Source organism: Mastigoproctus giganteus, chromosome 7 (genome assembly GCF_048544385.1).
Source record: "Mastigoproctus giganteus isolate SK-2022 chromosome 7, ASM4854438v1, whole genome shotgun sequence".
Lineage (NCBI taxonomy): Eukaryota > Metazoa > Arthropoda > Arachnida > Uropygi > Thelyphonidae > Mastigoproctus > Mastigoproctus giganteus.
In genome coordinates this window covers 75,780,430-75,800,919 of record NC_143581.1, presented here as the reverse complement: position 1 = coordinate 75,800,919, position 20,490 = coordinate 75,780,430, and the positions used below count along the sequence as shown (strand labels likewise).

General features: G+C 37.0%; 1 protein-coding gene across 1 annotated transcript in view; it reads left to right on the top strand.

Annotated features, from left to right (window-relative positions):
- The window catches only part of Helz (Helicase with zinc finger), a 509,821-nt gene that overhangs the window by 427,809 nt on the left and 61,522 nt on the right, over positions 1-20,490 (top strand). The window contains exon 13 of the mRNA XM_090378353.1: positions 19,634-19,741. Coding sequence (XP_090234479.1) covers positions 19,634-19,741 — 108 coding nt within the window. The remainder of the gene's footprint in view (positions 1-19,633; positions 19,742-20,490) is intronic.

Sequence of the window (20,490 nt, the reverse complement as noted above, 5' to 3'; positions counted from 1 at the left end):
AAGTTCCATCAAGGCAGGGTACTTAAACTGCCCAGTGAGGATTTATATTCCAAACCCACTGAGGTGTTTTAAATGCTAAAAATACAGCCACTCACAAACAGCTTGTCATGGTAACCCTGCCTGTGCTCGATGTGGTGCAAAAGACCACGAGAGCAAGACATGTTCAGCTTCCAAACCGATCTGTATAAATTGCCAACAAGAACATCCTGCCTACTCCAGAGCATGCCAGCGGTGGAAGGATGAAAAAGAGATTCAAAAACTGAAAACAGAGCTGAATGTCTCCTATCCAGAGGCTGGAAAACGCATACAATGTCAGTTCCAGGTGGCAAATAAATAGAGCAGACAGTTAATAAAAATCCCACTGTAAGGCGAATTGCAACAGCCTCTATGCTGGTTGTAACTAGCAAGCGCTGTACTGGGGTCTGATTGCCCACAAGGATAGCTACTCCTCCATGAGCAGGACCATCTGCAATTCTATCTTTACGAAAAATTGTGATGTTATGCATGGTGGGATCATCATTTGCCTTTAGATAAGTCTCCTGCAAGCAAAAGCAAACTGGCTCATGCTTTTGCAGGAGGGCCTTGATGTCATCAGTATTTCGCCGGAATCTACGACAATTCCATTGTAGGAATTTAGCCATTATTTTGGCTTGGTGGGTCCATCAGGTGGCTTCCGAGGTGCTGTGGTTACTTTTGTCAGTCTTGGATTTATCTTTTTTTGAGGAAGAATGGAAGGTGTCCTGTGTCCTATCCAGAGGCTAGAAAACGCATACAACCAATAAATAGTGGGAAGCCTTCATACGCTCAGAAGGCACTATCACTGCAAAGTGCACTATCGGTACGCAAACTGAGATGACTGTACCACCATGAGAGTCAATTACTCTGATTGCACGCTATTTATTGAGTTCACAAAAGCCCACCAAAAAAACACAGTCAGCTGCCACTCCTATATCCGTACCTCCTAGTGCTCCACCACTACCAAAACCAAGTGGTAAAGAGCCACCGGTAATAACAGAAACAATGGATGTAGAGGACAAGGAGGTACCAGATGAATCAGTCTTGGAACTCTTTGCGGAGGAAGAAATGGACACGGGACACCTTCCATTCTTCCCCAAAAAAGATAAATCCAAGACTGACAAAAGTAACCTCAGCACCTTGGAAGCCGCCTGATGGATCCACCAAGCCAAAATAATGGCTAAATTACTACAATGGAATTGTCGTAGATTCCGGCAAAATACTGATGACATCAAGGCCCTCCTGCAAAAGTATGAGCCAGTTTGCTTTTGCTTGCAGGAGACTTATCTAAAGGCAAATGATGATCCCACCATGCATAACATCACAATTTTAGTAAAGATAGAATTGCAGATGGTCCTGCTCATAGAGGAGTAGCTATCCTTGTGGGCAACCAGACCCCAGTACAGTGCTTGCTAGTTACAACCAGCATAGAGGCTGTTGCAATTCGCCTTACAGTGGGATTTTTATTAACTGTCTGCTCTGTTTATTTGCCACCTGGAACTGACATCTCCCAGGAAGACCTTGATGATCTTGTAATGCAGTTTCCTCCCCCTTTCTTACTTCTCGGGGATTTTAATGGACATAACACCCTGTGGGGTAGTGCTAACGTCAATGGAAGGGGACGAGTCATAGAGCGTATGCTAAATGACACTGGAACAAACACCTTCTTCCACATGCCTACCCGTACTTTTTCTGCCATTGATCTCTTCTATCTGCTCCCCTTCTCTACTCCCTTCACTCACTTGGGAAGTGGAGGAGAACCCATACGGAAGTGATCACTTCCCTGTGATAACCTCGTTACACAGTGGGAGACCATGTCTTCCTTTCAGGTTACCACGGTGGAAGACTGATCAGGCTGACTGGACTATCAGGCAATTTTTGACCTCAGTACCGTCAGTCAGGAGCCTATCAATGATGCAGTAACATACATCACAGAAATTATTGTCCAAGCAGCTGTGAATGCTGTTCCAAAAACATCTGCCCGGTTTCCACCATTTCCCAAACCTTGGTGGAATTCACAATGCACAGCAGCAAAAAAGGCTCAAAACAAAGCGTGTTGGTATTCCGCCGATATCCTACCACGACCTACCTTATAGCCTTTAAACGCGCATGAGCCAAAGCACACTACATCCGCCATCAGAGTCAAAAGGAATCATGGATCCGTTTTACTTCATCAATTACTCAGTCCACCAGTACTAAGTTGGTCTGGGATAAAATCCGGAAAATGAAGGGAAAATATACATCCCACACTTCTTCAATCCTAGATTATAATGGATGCACTATTGCAGATCCAACTGCAATAGCCAATTCTCTTGGGGAAACATTCTCTAACATCTCTGCAACATCTTAGTATTCCCCAGAGTTCCTGGTCCTGAAACATAAAATCGAAAAACAGGCACTTAATTTTAAGTCTAAGAGCGTCTATCCCTACAACGGGTATTCACTATATAGGAACTGAAAACAGCTCTTATTCTTTCCAAAGCAAGTGCTGTTGGACCAGATGGCATCAATTATGAAAAGCATCTTTCACCAAAATCTATGGATTATCTGCTCCTTCTATATAACAGAATCTTTATTGAAGAGCAGTTTCTGGATTCCTGGCGCAAGGCAATCATTCTTGCCTTTGCTAAGCCAGGAAAGGATACAAAAGTCACTACTAATTATCATCCTATTGCTCTGACTAGCTGTCTGTTCAAAGTCCTGGAGAGAATGGTTAATTTTCGTTTAATATGGTATTTAGAATCAAATGACCTTCTCTCCAACATTCAGTGTGGCTTCCGAAGGAACCGGTCCACTCTGGACCATCTCATTAGACTGAAAACATCCATCCGGGATGCTTTCCTAAAACGTGAACATTTGGTGTCTGTATTCTTTGACATGGAGAAAGCATATGACACAACTTGGAGATTTGGCATCTTAAAAGATTTACATAGCCTTGGTCTTAGAGGGCATCTCCCCATTTTTATTAAAAACTTTTTAGCCAATTGATCTTTCCAAGTTCTTGTGGGATCCTCACTCTCTTGTTCCTTCAGCCAAGAGGAGGGAGTACCACAAGGATCAGTATTAAGTGTCACACTTTTCGCCATCAAAGTAAATTCCATCACAGAACAACTTCCTCCAACTGTAAACAGTGCCCTCTATTTGATGACTTTAGCATATTTTGTCAGTCATGCAACATGAGGGTTATTGAAAGACAACTGCAAAAAAAGCCATTGATTGCCTTAATTCCTGGGCACTTGCTAATGGCTTCAGGTTCTCACCGGAGAAGATCGTCTGCGTACACTTTTGTCATAAGCGTAATCTTTATCCTGAACCTTAATTAAGGCTCAGACAAAATGCTATTGCAGTAGCAGTGGATACAAAATTCTTGGGACTCTTATTTGATAAAAATCTGACCTTTCTGGATCACATCCGTCAACTCTGCACAGAGTGCACAAGAGGCCTGAATATTCTGCGCTCTCTATCTCTCTCTCTCTCTCCTCTACAACTTAGGGTGTGGACCGATGCACCCTACTACGCATTTACTGTGCGCTTGTATGATCCAGATTAGATTATGGGTCCCTGGTATACAATTCGGCCAGAGACAGTGTACTTTGATGGCTGGATCCTGTCCATCATCAGGCTCTCCGTATCGCTATTGGAGCATATCGAACATCTCCTGTCCAGAGCTTATACGTCGAAGCAAACGAACCACCGTTATCGCTTCGACATAAGCAGTTGTCTTTAAAGTACGCCTTAAAACTGAAATCCCTGCCAGACCATCCTACGTGTCCATTCGTTTTTGAGCCACGATGGAAAAATTTGTACAACACCCTTAAGACTGCCAATCGTCCCTTTGGTATTCGTCTCCAAGAGCTACTCAAAGAACTTAAGATCAAGGTAGACAAGGTTGCCCAAACATCAAAGCAACCCCTTCCACCCCTGGCATGCTCATGTTCCAGCATGTGACTTGGCCCTTAGAAATTGGGGTAAGTTGGACACTCCATCATCTGTCTACCTGCAGCTTTATTCAGCACACCGAGCTGAACATTCAGCCTTCGCACCTGTTTACACAGATGGCTCGAAGTTGGAATCATATGTGGGATCTGCTGCTCTCTTTACAGACATCACTACATCGAAGCAGATTCTCTCTGAATGCAGCATATTTACTGCAGAGCTGCACGCTGTAGAGTTAGCCTTGGATCACATTAGTAAATGCCAATACCAACGGTTCATTTTATATTCCGACTCTCTCAACTTGTTACAGCCTTTAATAACTGTGAGATATAATCCTCATCCGATTCTGTCTTGCATTCAGCAGAAGATTCGCTTCCTCCATGAACGTGAATATGATATCCGCTTCTGCTGGATTCCCAACCACATTGGGATTAGGGGAAATGATTTGGCTGACACTGCAGCCAAATCAGCAATTCCCAATAATAATCGCTGCCTGTCTGTCCCCTACAGACAAATAATACACCAAAAGATACAACTCCCAATGGCATGGTAGGATTCGTGGAATAGACAGACTATGAATAAATTATATCGTATAAAGCCTGTAATTGAACTGTGGCAGTCTAGTCTGCGCAAGAATCGTAAGGAGGAAGTTGTTTTTGCCCAGACCCGCATAGGACATAGTCATTTGACTCATTCTTATTTGCTCAGGGCTGATGATCCTCCTATGTGTGAGTCCTGTGGCACAATTTTATCCATCAGACACATTTTAATTGACTGTCCAGTTTTTAGGAATATACGTTTTACCGCTTTTAACCATTTGACTGAGCCATATACACTGTCAGATTTTATCCGACAATGACCATGTGTCTGCTATTTTTAGCTTTTTGAAATCAGTAAACCTTTCTACTGATATTTAAAAAATTGTTACTTGTTTATTGATATTTGTCTTTTACAGTTTATACTTGTTTCTGTACCTTGACTTAGTGACCTAATTCATTAGGCCACTGAAGATTTTACTCTTTAATAACCAGGTTTTGGCGCGTTATAGCCTTAGTTGCTAATGCGCAAATAAAACCCAACCAACCTTTCCCAGTGCTTATGTCAAACAGACTGAACACTGCATTGTTCACCAACATCAGTTGGATGTACTCCCTTAGATTTTATGTTTCTTAACTAACAGCATAACTCCTCCTCCCTTCCTGTCCTGTCTATCCTTTCTGTACTCACTGTACTCCCCAAATTCCTATTCTGCACTGTGTATATCTATGTGACACCATGTCTCTGATATCCCAACAATATCTGCCTTTGATGTCTTGATTAGCACTTCAAGCTCATCAAATTTATTAACTATACTCCTAGCATTGGTGTACATGCAAGTATACATGCACTTGTTTCTACACTTAGTTACCCTAACACAGCCCATGTATTTATTTCCAACAGTTCTGGAAAAAAATCCAATGCTTTCCATTCCATGCTGCTCCTCATTCTAATGGAACTAGTACAAGAATCACTTTTGACTCTGCCTGCAGCAACTGTTAACCTTTTAGTCTGTGTTTTCCCCCTAGGCTAGCAGTTTTCCGACCCACCTAACACTGCCTCGATAGCATCAGCAGATATTCTTGCTCCCTTTCTATTTAAGTGTACCCCCATCCCTGTAGAAGGAATCTCTCCTGTCAACAAGCACAAACCAGGCTGAAAAAAATTCTACCCCTTGACCCTTGTACAATCTCTCCATGGCAGAATTGATCAACATGGCTCTCCTCATATACTCTCTCCTATCGTGTCTGGCCAGAATTGTAGACACTTTCACATTCAACCCTAACTCGCAACTTTTTTCAACATTGACCTGTACTTGTTGAGTGAATCTGCAGATCTCTTACTCTCAATGTCATTAGTTCCAACCTGTACAACCATATCACCTTTTGTGCCCTTAAAAAAACGATATCTGACAACAGCATCAACTTTTGTCCCTGTCAGACATACCCTGGTCCTGTGGAAAAAGGATGAAATCCTTTTTCCACACCCCACCTTAAAATCTTGTACTTCATTTTCCATTAAATGTGCTAAGACTGTTCAAAATAAGAATGTTGTGTATCACAATTGGCTTGTAACCAAATCTACACATTCATTTTCTGCTTGCACCAAAGCTCGCAACAATTGTAAAGCAGTTAATAATGAATTCAAACTAGATTGCAAACAGGCTAAGAGTAGAAAACTTGCTTCTTGTCCAAATGGTAGTCAAGCATCCTCTTGCTAAAGCTATTGGCCTCAACTTTTGCCTATCTGTATTCCTGCCGCTGTCTAAACCAGATGGTTCTATTGCCACTTCAGCCAAAGGTATAGTTGAACTTTTAGCATCCTACTTTTCTTCTAACTGCATGTATTGATCATCGTGGTAAACTACCTCCTACTATTCCCAGTAAAATTCATTCAGTGCCTCCTGTGGTCTTCCGTCAAAAGGATGTCAGAATTATTTTGAATAGTCTTCATGCCTAGTAAGTGCCTAGTCCTGATGGTATATCACCACTTGTTCTTAAAACTATCTATAGACAAATTCGGTGGAAAAGTTTCGTCAAATTCAAGCAGTGTCACTTGACATTTCAAAGGTTTCTGATCATGTTTGGCATAAAGGCATTCTAAATAAAATTCTATTGTATAGTTTGCCGACTTTTTTTTTTTTTTTTTTCCTGTAATTGGGTATCCAGATATCTCTCCAAACGATTTCTTTCTTGTCTGTTGTTAGACGGCTCTCTGTCTTCTGACTTCTCTACTAATGGTGGTTCCCCAAGGTTCAATTCTTTCTCCCATACTTTTCCTCTTGTATATTAATGATCTTCATCCATTGACTGGAAATCCTATCCGTAGTTTTGCTGATGATAGCGCATTGCATTCCACTTTCCAGTTTGAGAAACCTTTCCCTGTGCACACACCTTCAACTTCTCAAATATACATTACCAATTTCTTAAATGCTGATCTCCAGGTAAATTTGCAATAGGGAAAAGGTAACATAATTGATTTCAATCTTTCTAAAACTTACTCACTCTTATATCTCACAGAAAGTATTCTTTAGCTCCTATGCTTTTCTTTGATGACTCTGATTTCTAGACATAAATCACATATCTCTAACCAAAAAAAAAAAACAGAATTTTCTCTTTTGCTCTCAGCATTACTTTTCTTCCAAACAGCTGTTCACTCTGTACAAATCGCAAATCCATCCTACTGTGGAAAATTGCCCCCAAGCTTTTATTAATCAGTCCAAACTAGATTTTGAACAGGCTAAGAGTAGAAAACTTGCTTCTTGCCTAATGGTAGCCAAGCATTCTGGTCTCTTGCCAAAGCTATTGGCATCAACTTTTGCCCATCTCTGCTCCCACCTCTGTCAAAACCAGATGGTTCTGTTGTCACTTCAGCCAAGGATACAGCTGACCTGCTAGCATCCCATTTTTCTTCCAACTTATGTATTAATGATCTTGGTAAAACACCTCCCACCATTCCCACATGCTCCATTCAATGCCTTCTGTGGACTTCTGTCAGAAGGATTTTGATGAACCTTGATGCTAAGAAAGCTCCAGGTCCTGATGGTATTTCTCCACTTGTTATCCAAACCTGTGCTCCTGAACTTACTCCTGTTCTTTGCTGCCTTTTTTTCACTTTCTTATTCCAAAGGTGTTTTTCCTTCTGCTTGGAAATTTGCTCATATCCAGCCAGTTCCTAAAAAGGGTGACAAATCCCTCCCATCCAATTATCATCACATTGCAATACTTCTACTCTTTCTAAAGCAATGGAGAAATCAATTAACTGCCAACTCTTGAACTACCTAGAAACCTTCCGTGTGATCAACGATCCCAGTATGGATTCCGTCAGTGTCAATCCACTGGTGATATTCTGGCTTATGTTACCCATTTATGGGCTAATTCAGTGGAAAGGTTCGGTGAAATACAAGTAGCTGCTCTTGACAACTCAAAGGCTTTCGATCGTGTTTGGCATAAAGGTCTTCTAAACAAGCTTCCATCTTATGGTTTGCCAACTGTTTTTTGTAATTGGTTATCCAGTTTTCTCTCTGATTGCTCACTGACTGTGATGGTAGATGGCTCTCTATGTTTTAACTTATCCACTAATGCTGATGTCCCCCAAGGCTCATTTCTTTCCCCCCACTCTTTTCCTCTTGTATATTAATGACCTTCTTCCATTGACTGGAAATCCTATCCATAGTTTTGCCAATGATAGCACATTGCATTCCACTTTCCATTTTGAGAAACTTGCCCTGCTCAATCAGCTTCAACTTCTGGAACATCTGTTACCAATTCCTTAAATGCCGATCTCCATATAATTCTCCAGTGGGGCAAAGACAACTTAGTTGATTTCAATCCTTCTAAAACTCAGTCTTGTCTTATATCTCGCAAAAACGATTCTTCTGCTCCTATGCTTATCTTTGGTGACACTCAAATTTCTAGGCAAATTGAAATATCTTCTGGCACAAGCACATTACAAATATTGCTTCCTTTGCATGGTTTTCTCTCTCTCTCTCTCTCTCTCTCTCTCTCGGCATTACTTTTCTTCCAAACAGCTGTTCACTCTGTTCAAATCGCAAATCCGCCTACCATGGAATATTGTTCCCACATCTGGGATGGTAGGCGCCTCCGTAGCCAGGTGGGAAGGAGCACCACACGCTTCTTGATTAGACCGGGGTTCGAGTCCGTCACCACCAAATACGGAGGATGCGGAAAGGTCAGGAATGACCACCGCATATCCCGGAGAAATATGGCCTTAGTTGCTAATGCTCCTTAAAAAAAAAAAAAAAAAACCAAACATCTGAGATGGTGCCCCCAAAACCTCTCTCAGTCTTCTAGATTCCATTCAAAAGAGGGCAGTTAGATTAATTAATGACTCATCTCTAACAAAATCTCTCCACTCCCTGTCTCATAGACGTTCTCTTTCTGCTGCATGCCTTTTCTATAGATACCTCCATGGGCACCATTCTTCTGATTTGTCTTCTATATTCCTGTTCTTTCTTCTAAAAAAGTCCTAACGCTTGCTTCAACCAGACAGCATCTCCTTACTGTTCAACCTCAAGCTCACAGAACCAACTTTTCAGGGAAGGTAAAGAAAGCCTGCATGAGAACGACGAGAAACGTCGAATAACTTACTTGGAAAATTTGTTTCCTGATACGGCACTCTAGCGCTGCTCACTTGGTAAACAGATGGTAGGTGTATATATTGATTGACAGGTAGGCATGGCAAATGATGTGCTGATTGGTGCGCGAACACAACACACGATAACATCGGTTTAGTATCACTTTAGCAGCACTAATGGTAACTTGTCCTAATTGCACATGCCCTAATGTTTTTTCACCATTACAGTATTTCGAAATGATGAAAAAAGGTCAGGTTACCTCGACTTGAATCCCAATGGAACTTGAACCTCTCCCGAAGTGGAGGAGTAACCTACCCTTTTTTCTTTAGAATCAGTCGTATTTAGAAGTACATTCATAAAAAATAAATTTTTTTATGACTGTATTTTTATTTTCTTGTTCAATAATATGCCCTAATGGTGAAAAAAGGTCAGGTTACCTCCACTTGAATCCCATGGGAGCTTGAACCCCTCCCGAAATGGAGGGGGTAACCTAACCTTTTTTCTTTAGAATCATGGGTAGACTAGTGCACAAATTGTTTATTAACAAAATGTTAATTTTTTATTAGGGTACTTTTATTTTTAAAGACACTCGTGCGGATACACACGTATCATAATGTCAATCAGCACCTCAAAAGATTCAGTGCTACAATTACTGTTCATTACAAAACTATTATGCACCGTTATTTACTAGTAAATAAATACACATCATAATGCCAACCAGTGACTACACAGTAGCTTGTCATCTGTCGCACCCACCACCAATCATTTCATCATTTTCCACGCCTACCTGTCAATCAGTATATCCTTCTCGATTTCGGCTCCAGACCAATAACACCTACCGTCTGTTTACCGAGCAAGCAGCGCTAGAGTCCGGTGTCAGGAGACTAATTTTCTGCATAAGTTATCCAACGTTTCTCATCGTTCTCATGCAGGCTTTCTTTACCCTAGCCAACTTTTCTTCTTCCTCATTTATTTGATCAACTTCCGTTTTCTACAACTTCAGTACTTTACATTTAAAGTCTATTCAAAATTAAAAAGAATGAAGAAATTTGTATACAAAATTGCTATCAAAGAATATTAAACTCATGTAATCAGAGAACTATTCAAATAGATAAACAATTAAGCAGTAAAGAGAAGAGGTCCAAACAAAGCTAAAAATGGTAAACCGGTATCAAAAACCAAAGATGAAAAAAAGAGTTTAATAACTATTTACAAAACCTACTCTATAGACTGGTTGAAAACGTGGATGTATAACTTACAGCTGTAATAATAATTCAAAAGATCTTCATCATCTTTATCTTTCTGATAAAGATGATAAAACACCTTAAAATAATCATATATCTACTGAGTCACAGTGGTGATGGTTCAATGCTATCTCTTGAAAATACAGTAGACTCGATTTTCCGGCATAGATGGTACAAAAAAGTCCCCGACATACGTAAGAGATACATTCCAGGACCTCTTACATAAATCGAAATTTTACATAAACTAACTGGGAAATGATTAATAAAATATTGCTACTATATCCCTGATATGCCAAAATTACAAAAACCACATAATATCCTTAGAAGCATGAAGAAAAATAGTTATATATTTTTAATTAGTTCAAACGTTATCTGGGGACAGTGATGAAGCAGCCAGAGTGGCACATAAGAAAAGAAAACATAAAAGGAAGGAAAAAATGCAGGTTATTGTACTGTAAAAACGGATTTGTATTTCTTAGCCTTGGTTATTATAGTTAACTTCATTGGTGCCATTTGCTTCACCGCTTTTCGTATTGTCTTTCTACTTTATTATTGTTTTCACCTTTTCCACTGACAAATCTGAATTCCATGCGATACGTGTTAATGTTTGGCCATTTTCATACATACTTATTATTTTAATTTTCTAATCCAAATCAATTGCTTTTCTGTTAGTGCAATTCATTATAAACGGGTAGTAAACTCAATCTTATTGCATTTGCAAAAGTACCGATAGCTGGAATTCTGTGGGGTTTTACGTTATTGTGGTGAAATCTTCAGTCATATAAAAAAAATATATAAATAATGTAACATAAGTCGGGGACTTACTGTATCGAAAAATGTTCAGCAACCTACGTAAAAAATATGGCAATAGATAAAAAATGAAAAAACTTACGACACTACTCGCGTGTCCAATACACAAGTAGTGCATATTTCACACACATTTATTTTTTACGATGTCGATTTTAAATCTAATAGCTTCCCTTTATTTTTTTACGAGGTTGCGTATGATTTGGTCATCAACATTGTAATGGTTCATTAGAAATTTAACAGATGCACCGTTTTCAAACTTTTGAATAATTTCAAGTTTTTGTTTAATTTGAAAGCACAACTCTCGTGTTTGCCCATCATTTTTGTGATTTCTAAATAAAATTTAAAAAAAAAAAAATTGTTAATCCAAAAAAAAAAATTCTGACATTCCTTACATAAATAACAAAACAAAATTTGTCCTTTAGCGGTTCAACACAATGCACTAAAACAAACTAAACATTTTGTTTTTTGTTTTTTTTTAGCAGCAGTGTGAAGATAGTGGATATTGCAAGATAATATTCTCTCAGTGACAACTTATAACGCCACTTCTTGTCGCTTATTTACAACTTGCAAAACATCTGTTTATGCTTATTCTAGTTATTACTTGAATTTTATGATTTCTGGTTTTTATTATTTTTATTTATTTATTTTTAATTTGGAGTCAAAGTGTCCCGGTTAATCCATTTTCCAATTAATGCGATCCCGGTAAATCGAGACTCTGCTGTACTTGAAAATAATTGATAATTCTTTATGATTGGATATTTTACATCAGCCCTAAAGAATTTGCTGGTCCTCCTCTAAATTAACTAATGGAAACAGTGAAAGGAGTGAAGGTGGAGTTGGGTTTCTGGTCCATAAAGATTTTAAAAACAACATTTTGGAATTCAAAAGTACATCACCAAAGGTGTCAAGACTAATACTCAAGATTTCTAAGAGGTACAAGCTAAAGATTATAATGATTTATGCACCAACATCGAGCCATGATGATGAAGAGGTTGAAGAAATGTACACCGAAATTGAGAGTCTTCTAGATGAGCAGAAAACCCACTACACTATTATTATGGGGGACTTCAATGCTAAGGTTGGAAAAAGGCAAAACAGCACAGAAAGAGGAACTATAGGAAATTTTGGAATTGGTGAAAGAAATAAAAGAGGTGAAAGACTTGTGGAATTTGCAGAATCTCAAGGACTGTCAGTAATGAACACTTTTTTCAAGAAAAGGGTGAACAGAAAGTGGACATGGAAGAATCCAAATGGATTAACAACTAATGAAATCGACTTCATCCTCACTAACAGAAGATATATTGTGAATGATGTTACCGTCCTGAATAAGGTAAATGTTGGAAGTGATCACAGAATGGTAAGATGTACACTTGATATAGATGTAGGAAAGTAAAGGAAAAAACTGACTCGAGTAAATAATACAAAGGTCTTTGAGATAACAGTGGAGGAGAAAAAGCAGTATGTACTGGAACTTAAGAACAAGTTTGAGCTTTTGCAGACTGCTGAGGACCAAGATATCGACAAGGAATATTACAACTTTCTGAAAGTGATAAAGCCCAAGAAACCTATAGGGAAAAAGAAATCCAAAGAAGAAAAAATTAGTCAAGAAACACTTATTATGATGAACCGAAGACAACAAATGAAGAGCAAGAAAAACACTGACAGGGAGAAAATTGAGTATACTGAGTTATGCAAAGCCATTAGAAAGAGACTCAGAGAGGACATAAGAAGATTTCACACAAGAAAAGTAGAACAAGCATTCAGGGAAAACAAATGCATTTAAATCAGCAGCCATGAGCACTAATACAGAAAGACAAATGATACTGAAACTGAAGAATAGCGATGGTGTACTTATAAACAGCAGAGAAGGCATAATTCAAATAGCAGAAGACTACTATAGAGAATTATACAAGGAGCGAGGGAATGATACCAGCAGTGGGGAAGATAGATTGCAAAGTAGCAACACATACGACATACCCGATATTCTTCCTGATGAGGTAGAACATGCGTTGAAGAAAATGAAGAATCGGAAAGCCCCGGGGGAAGATCAAGTTACTGTAGAGTTGTTAAAATTGGGAGGAAGAGACATAACACAAAAACTGGCAAGGCTCTTCACAAAGTGCATTAGAAAAGGTGTGACGCCTAAGTAGTGGAATAATGCAATCATAGTTTTGCATAAGAAAGGAGATAAATCAGAAATTGGAAATTATAGACCAATTAGCTTGTTATCTCACATCTACAAGTTGTTCACAAGGATCATTACTAACAGATTAGAAAGAATACTTGATGAGAATCAAACGAAAGAGCAAGCTGGCTTTAGGACAGGATTCTCAACTATGGATCACCTTCACGTAATATCACAGCTAATGGAGAAAGCAAATGAATGTAAAACACCATTATGCCTGGCATTTGTGGATTATGAAAAGGCATTTGACTCCATACAGCATAAGGCAATGTTTCAGGCACTGGAAAGACAAGGCATAGATACCCCATATATTATGATTTTGAATAAAATATATGAGAGTGCTACCTCCTTTATTAGACTAGACAAAGACAGTAGCAAATTTAAAATCGAGAAAGGTGTTCGACAAGGAGACACATTTTTCTCCGAAGCTGTTTACTGCTGCCCTTGAGGAAGCTTTCAGAACATTAGACTGGTTGCAGAAAGGAGTCAATGTGAACTGAGAGTACCTAAACCATTTACGATTTGCAGATGACATTGTGGTCATAAGCCACGATCCCAAAGAATTAGAGGAAAATCTTAATCAGTTTATGCACAGTTAGTAAGGATTTTGGACTAAAGATGAATATGGCTAAAACAAAGGTAATGATGAACAAGTATGCCACAGAAAGGGAAATAATGATTGAAGGAGCAGTAATTGAAAAGGTGGAGTCATATACTTATCTGGGACAAGTTATTAGCTGTAATAATGATAAATGGCTGGAAGACAAGAGAAGAATAAATTTTGGATGGATAGCATTCAGGAAATATAGTCACATACTGAAGAGCAATATCCCAGTTTGTCTGAAACGTAAAATAATGAATCAGTGTATACTCCCCACCATGACTTATGGAAGTGAAACTTGGGCACTCACCAAAAGAATGGAAGAGAAGCTGAGAACTACACAGCGAAGAATGGAACGAATTATATTGGGAATCAGACTGTTAGATAAGAAGAGAATCACATGGATTAGATAGCAAACTCAAGTAAAGGACATTCTTATCAACACAAAAGAACTAAAATGGTCTTGGGCAGGACACATAGCTCAAAGACATGATGACAGATGGACTAAGAAAATAACAGAATGGTACCCAAGAGAAGCTAGAAGAAAACCTGGAAGACAAAGGAGGAGATGGATAGATGAAATTCATGAGTGTTTGGGTAGTAAATGGATGGCCAGTGCTCAAAACAGAAGGAACTGGAAAGTTGCTGGAGTGGCTTTCATCCTGCAGTGGATTGAAAATGGCTGATGATGATGATGAATACTTCAAAGCCTAATTGCTAACAGTGCCTCTGGTAAGCAGATTTATACAAAGAACAACCTGCTAATGAGAGTAAAGTTAACTAAATATTACTAGTCCTCCTTTAACAAAATTAAAATGACCAGATTTCTGGGTGCCACATTAAAAATGAATAATCTTTGGCTTTACCCTCTAAGAGTGTGCGTGCGTGTGTACACATGCGCTTGTGACAATCCCTCCTTTGTTAGTTTATGGCCTTTCAGATTTATGTAATGGTCAAGTACATATGCATTTTTCATACATTTATTTTTTTCTTTACGTAATTAGTAAACTTTAATGCAGATAAGTTTTTTTTTTTTTTTTTTAAATAACCTTAACTGATAATCTTATTTTATTTAATTATATTATTTTATTGCATTCTAGTCACTTCTCCATAGCCAGGTGGGCAGGAGCAGCAGTGCATAGCACACGCTTCTTGATTAGACCGGGGTTCAAGCCCGTAACCACCAAATACAGAGGATGCGGAAAGGTCAAGGAATGACCCCCACATATCCCCGGAGCAATATAGCCTTAGTTGCTAATGCGCCTAAAAACCAAAATAACGACAACAATAACAATCTAGTCACTTATAACCAGTGGTGAGCTATAGTGGGCTCACGAGAGCCCATTGTTATTTATTTTTATTTTTTTTGTAAATTTGCGAGCCCATTGTTATTAATTTTTTATTTTTTTGAAAATTTGCGAGCCCATTGTTGAGCTGATCATTTATTTTACAAATGAAATCATGAATGCAATGATTAAGTATCCAGAGCCAAAACTAAGGTGGGGCGAGCGGGAACCCATTCCTAGCATTTTAATGGCACAATCGATCGGTTGTGTATTTTAAAATTGCTTCATTTTTGATTTAATTACAGTCGGACCTCTGTTTAACGAACTTCTTTATACCGAATTTTTTTGATTCGCCTTGGTAATTGCATTTAAAATTGTTTCCTTTGAAAGATGAAAATTTCCATGTAATGAACCGGTTAGGAGAGACAACTGTGTATGCATTTTTCTCACCTCTGGCCTTGAGGCAATTTAGGTAATTAGAAAGTGCGAATTAAGGGTGAAAGGATTACCGTTTCACAGAGTTAATGGTATCCGTAAAACCTATGCAGTCACATGCCGAGAAGTTGCGCTAGTCAATATGCTTTCCATAGCCAGTCAGAGTATTAAAAAGATTCTTGATACGGGTTATAGCCTCTGGTCAACCTGTGTTGGGTTCCCCTTTACTCCAACAAACAGTTATATGTTTTTCAGAGAAGTGACTGATCCATTCCTTCCAGTAAATTTCTCCTGTCTATGTTTACATGGTCACAGTAGCTGAATATCCGTGTGAAATATTGGCACCTTTCACTGTGTAGAAAATGTTCTAAAATATAATGGCATACAGGCAATAATAATTAAAAAAAAAAAAAAAAAAAAACTGTATTACCAATCTCCAAAAAACTAGCGCGAATTAAGGATGATTGCTAAAGAACTTGATGTGGAAACTATAAAGATCGATCGTGTGTTTGGTCTACAATGAGCAGCTTGTAGCTCGCGGACGACAATTGTGGGTTGGAGGAATTATTCTGCTTTGTGCAAACACTTTGAATCAGAAGTAAAATATTCCGGATTATTAAATCGACTTTTAACTTTGGAATTTCTTAACCATTTAGCATAATGATTGACATCCTGCAGGAACTCTCTTACCTTTCAGAAGCTTTACAGAATCACAATGGTAAAAGCATATAGATTAATTATTCGAACTATAAATGCTATTGCTAATTTGAAAAATTCCGAAGGAAATTATGAAGCTAAAATTGAGATCATGTTTGAAGTGGAAAGAATTTGAAGGAATCAAAATCAAAAGTAAAAAAATTACTTTGTGACATGTTATTAAATGCATTGTTTTATTCTTAAAGGATAAATTATTAATGCAACAGGGTGATTTTAAATTAAATAAAGAAAATAACAATGCCATTGAAAGAAATTTTAAACATATGCTACCCGAAATCCTGGAATGTGAAAGAACTTTCATCTCAATGGCAAGGTGGTGAAAACCGAATAAGAAATTTAAGTAATTTTCTGATAAAATATGAAATAAAAATGAATGATTTTAGAGATTTTGTCGAAGACAGTTTATTTTTAAAATCGAGTGAAATAATATAAATAGCAATAAGAGCTTAATAGAGCTTAAATCGAGTGAAATTACCTTTTCAATTAAGAAAGCCAGAAAACATCTTTGAAACCATTGTGATTAGCAGTGCCGAAGCTGAGTTCAGCTTTCAGCGTAATGAATAATATTGTGACAATTAAGCACATTGCAGATTATGAAGACCATACATCTAAATGGAAAACCATTGCTTTAATTTGATCCGGATCATTATGTCAAATCATCGCTCAGCTATTGAGCAAAGCAGAAGATTGACAACAAATATTAATAAAAAAGTAAATTCTATATGGCAATTTTTAGAATAAATTTTTCTTGAATATTTGTGAAATAATTTTTTTTTCATGTAATCTGTGATTTTTTGTTTACTTTTTCTAGAAAATTTTTTAGTGTTTTTTAACATTCCACAATATAATTTTTTATATTGTGGAATGTTTTGTGATAGTTTTTATGTTATTTGTGATATGGGAAATATTTCATGTTATTTTTTATTCGCAATATTAAAATTTTATGTTTGTTTGTTTGTTTGTTTTTTGGTTTTTAGGAGCATTAGCAACTAAGGCTATATTGCTCCGGGATGTGCGGTGGTCATTCCCTGACCTTTCCGCATCCTCCGTATTTGGTGGTGACAGGCTCGAACCCCAGTCTAATCAAGAAGCGTGTACTATGTACTACTGCTCCTTCCCACCTGGCTATGGAGGTGCCTTTAAAATTTTTTTCTTTTTTTTTTATCACGAAAAAAAATGTATCCATTATGTTTTCCTGGTTTAAAAAAAAAAACAAAGTTGTGCATATGCCGAGCACGCATGGTAGATGGTTTATGCAAAACATCTTTCGCGTTTATTTTAGGTATTTTGATTTGTATATATCGATTACGAAATAAAAGAGCTTTTTTTTTTATTGTCAATATTTTATTATCATTCACAGATTTTCATAATTTCTGGAAGACAAGATACAATGGATTTATGATAACTAAAGTAAGAGATGTATACTTGCGAGTGCAATGTATCTAAATATCTCTGTAAAACAGCACTGATTGGTGTACCGATCTTGTAGTTGAAACGACATATGCAGCTGTTAGGGGAACCTAACAGTGGAATGAAATGAAAATGCGAGACGAAAAAAGAAATTGTTGACAAGTATTTGTATTGTTGCAATCATACTTACTGCAGTAGTAACTTCGGGAAGCATGATTGTGATGTCATACTACACAAAAATTCTAAAAAGTTAGAACTCCAGACACTGTTGTATCCAGTTATCATCGTAAGACGAGGCATGACGACCAGATTTTTAAGTTTTTTTTTTTTTTTTTTTTTTTTTTTAGATAGACCTAGGAATGTTTTATACATTCACTTGTATGCATGGTTAAGGGGATATTAAGCTGCATTGTCCACCCTGAATGCTCCTGACTCGAGATATCATACCGGTCACGAAAAATGCATCACGCGCTCTAATCACACTACTGGTAGTGCAAGTGTGGGAAGCACCTCTGGTGGAAGGCGTGGATGACGTCACTTCCGTGACCAATCAAATTTACTCAGTAGAAAGTCCGAAAAACTGCGAGCCCATTGTTAAAATATTCACAACTCATCACTGCTTATAACCTTTCATCAGGAAATAAATAAATATGTATTCTGACATAGGTTGAACTGCTTTATTTCTCTTTTGACAAGATTGCTTAATTTGATATGCAAACTTTTTTAATGTTTTTTAATATATTAAATTTATAGTGCATGTTCACTATAAATAATATTTTTACAAGTAAAGCATTGGCATTTCATGTCAATAAAAATAAGAAGAGGGAGCCCTTCAGTGGTCTTTGCATATGGGCCCAAAAATTCTAGCCTACCACTGCATGTATTACTACAGTCATAAAGACTGGACTTGCTGATGATGCATCAAGAGGCCTCTAAGTGAACAAACAACATGCCCAGGTTAGTAACAACAAATTACATTTCCTAAATTATGTTTCACTATGGGCACATTATGTTCCACAAAAATATAGTGACATCATCAAGATTCCTATATTTAATTGGATGCATACACAAGAAAATGGTGATGTTGTTATTCCAGTATATATAAATATTGATTTAGGTCATTAAATTTTATTAAGTACAGGCAACTCTCAATTTATGAACATTCCCTATAACAAACGTCACAATTCATTTAAAATTTCTTAAATTCGCCAATAGATAGAGTTCCTTATAAAATGAAATGCCAAATGTATAGTGAACATAATTGTAACATTTAAATAAATAAACTTATAAAAATGTGTTTATTATAATAATTATCAGAAAATTATTATATGATAATTAAACTGAACTATTCTTGATTAATAAACTAATCTAGCCAGTAAAAAAACTGTTGGTTTACATGCCTCTTACATGAACTCTGATGAAGATATTGACGAGTAAAAGTTGAATACATATGTATGTACAGTACATATATATATATATATACATTATAATAAAACGTATTGTATAGACCATTCAATGTTTAGTACATAGTTTTAATGGAAGGCGTGGATGCTCTAAAATGGCTGCTAACATATACAATACGTATCATAAAAGCTCACAAATGCAAGATACACATAACGAACAAAACGTATGACGAACGTCTTGGAACAGAACTCGTTCATAAACCGAGAGTTGCCTGTATTACAAATAACAAATTTCAAAAAGTTACTGTTAGATGCTTACAGATATATTAATCAGAAAAAGTGGTGCAAACAGCTGCTTCTGAAAAGTAACATTGTAAACTATAAATTGGATACACTATAAAAGAGAACACTCAGTTGTCTAGATACTTTTGGAAATTTTTATTTTGTATATTTTCAGGTGTATGAAATTGCTGAAAGAGTGTCAGAATTGCAAAAGTCGTGGCCGAATGCATGGGGAAAGTTAGATGAATTTAGTATAGGGGTTGTTACCCCATATTATGATCAAGTTAGTATTTGTTGTTGTTGTTTGGATTGAATTTGGAGTATTTTTTCTAAGTAAAGCTATTAAAAATGTATAAGTGCTATTCAAAATTAAAACAGCATATGGTGAATTACTTCAACTTGTAATAAAGTGCTATAACCTTTTAAGAGTAGATACATAAATTTACATTTTACAAGTTCATTTCATATGATTCAAATAAAGCATCTATTGAATGTTTTGAAATATTGCAATACATGCTGCTATCTCTCTTGTGTGTTTCCACCTGATAACAGACACAATTTTAATAAACAGTAACACAAAAATAGTGATCACACCTTTTGGCAACTGTTGTCCAATTTGGGTTTAACAAAGCAAAATTCTCTGGACTTCTGCTCAAGAAATTGATTTAAATGGTAACTTAACAGATTTAGAGAATATTACTGCATTAAATAATAACAAAAACAATTTTTTTTAATATATATATTTTTTTGAATTATTTTATAATTTAAAACTTTTCTTATTTAATTTTTGGCAATAATTTCATTTTAATATTCGGTAGCTTGTTGAAAACAAGTGCAAATTAATATTTAAAAGCATTTAGGTATAAAGTTTTTATCTTTAATTTTTTAAAAATTCCCCAAAAAAACTTTCTTCGCAGAACTTGCTGTGGTGGAAGTCCCACTTCTCTGAGCCTATAATGTTCAGCAAATTCACAGAGGAAAGGATTACTCACTTTAACTCTCCAATCACATGATATACAGGTGTGGATTAGC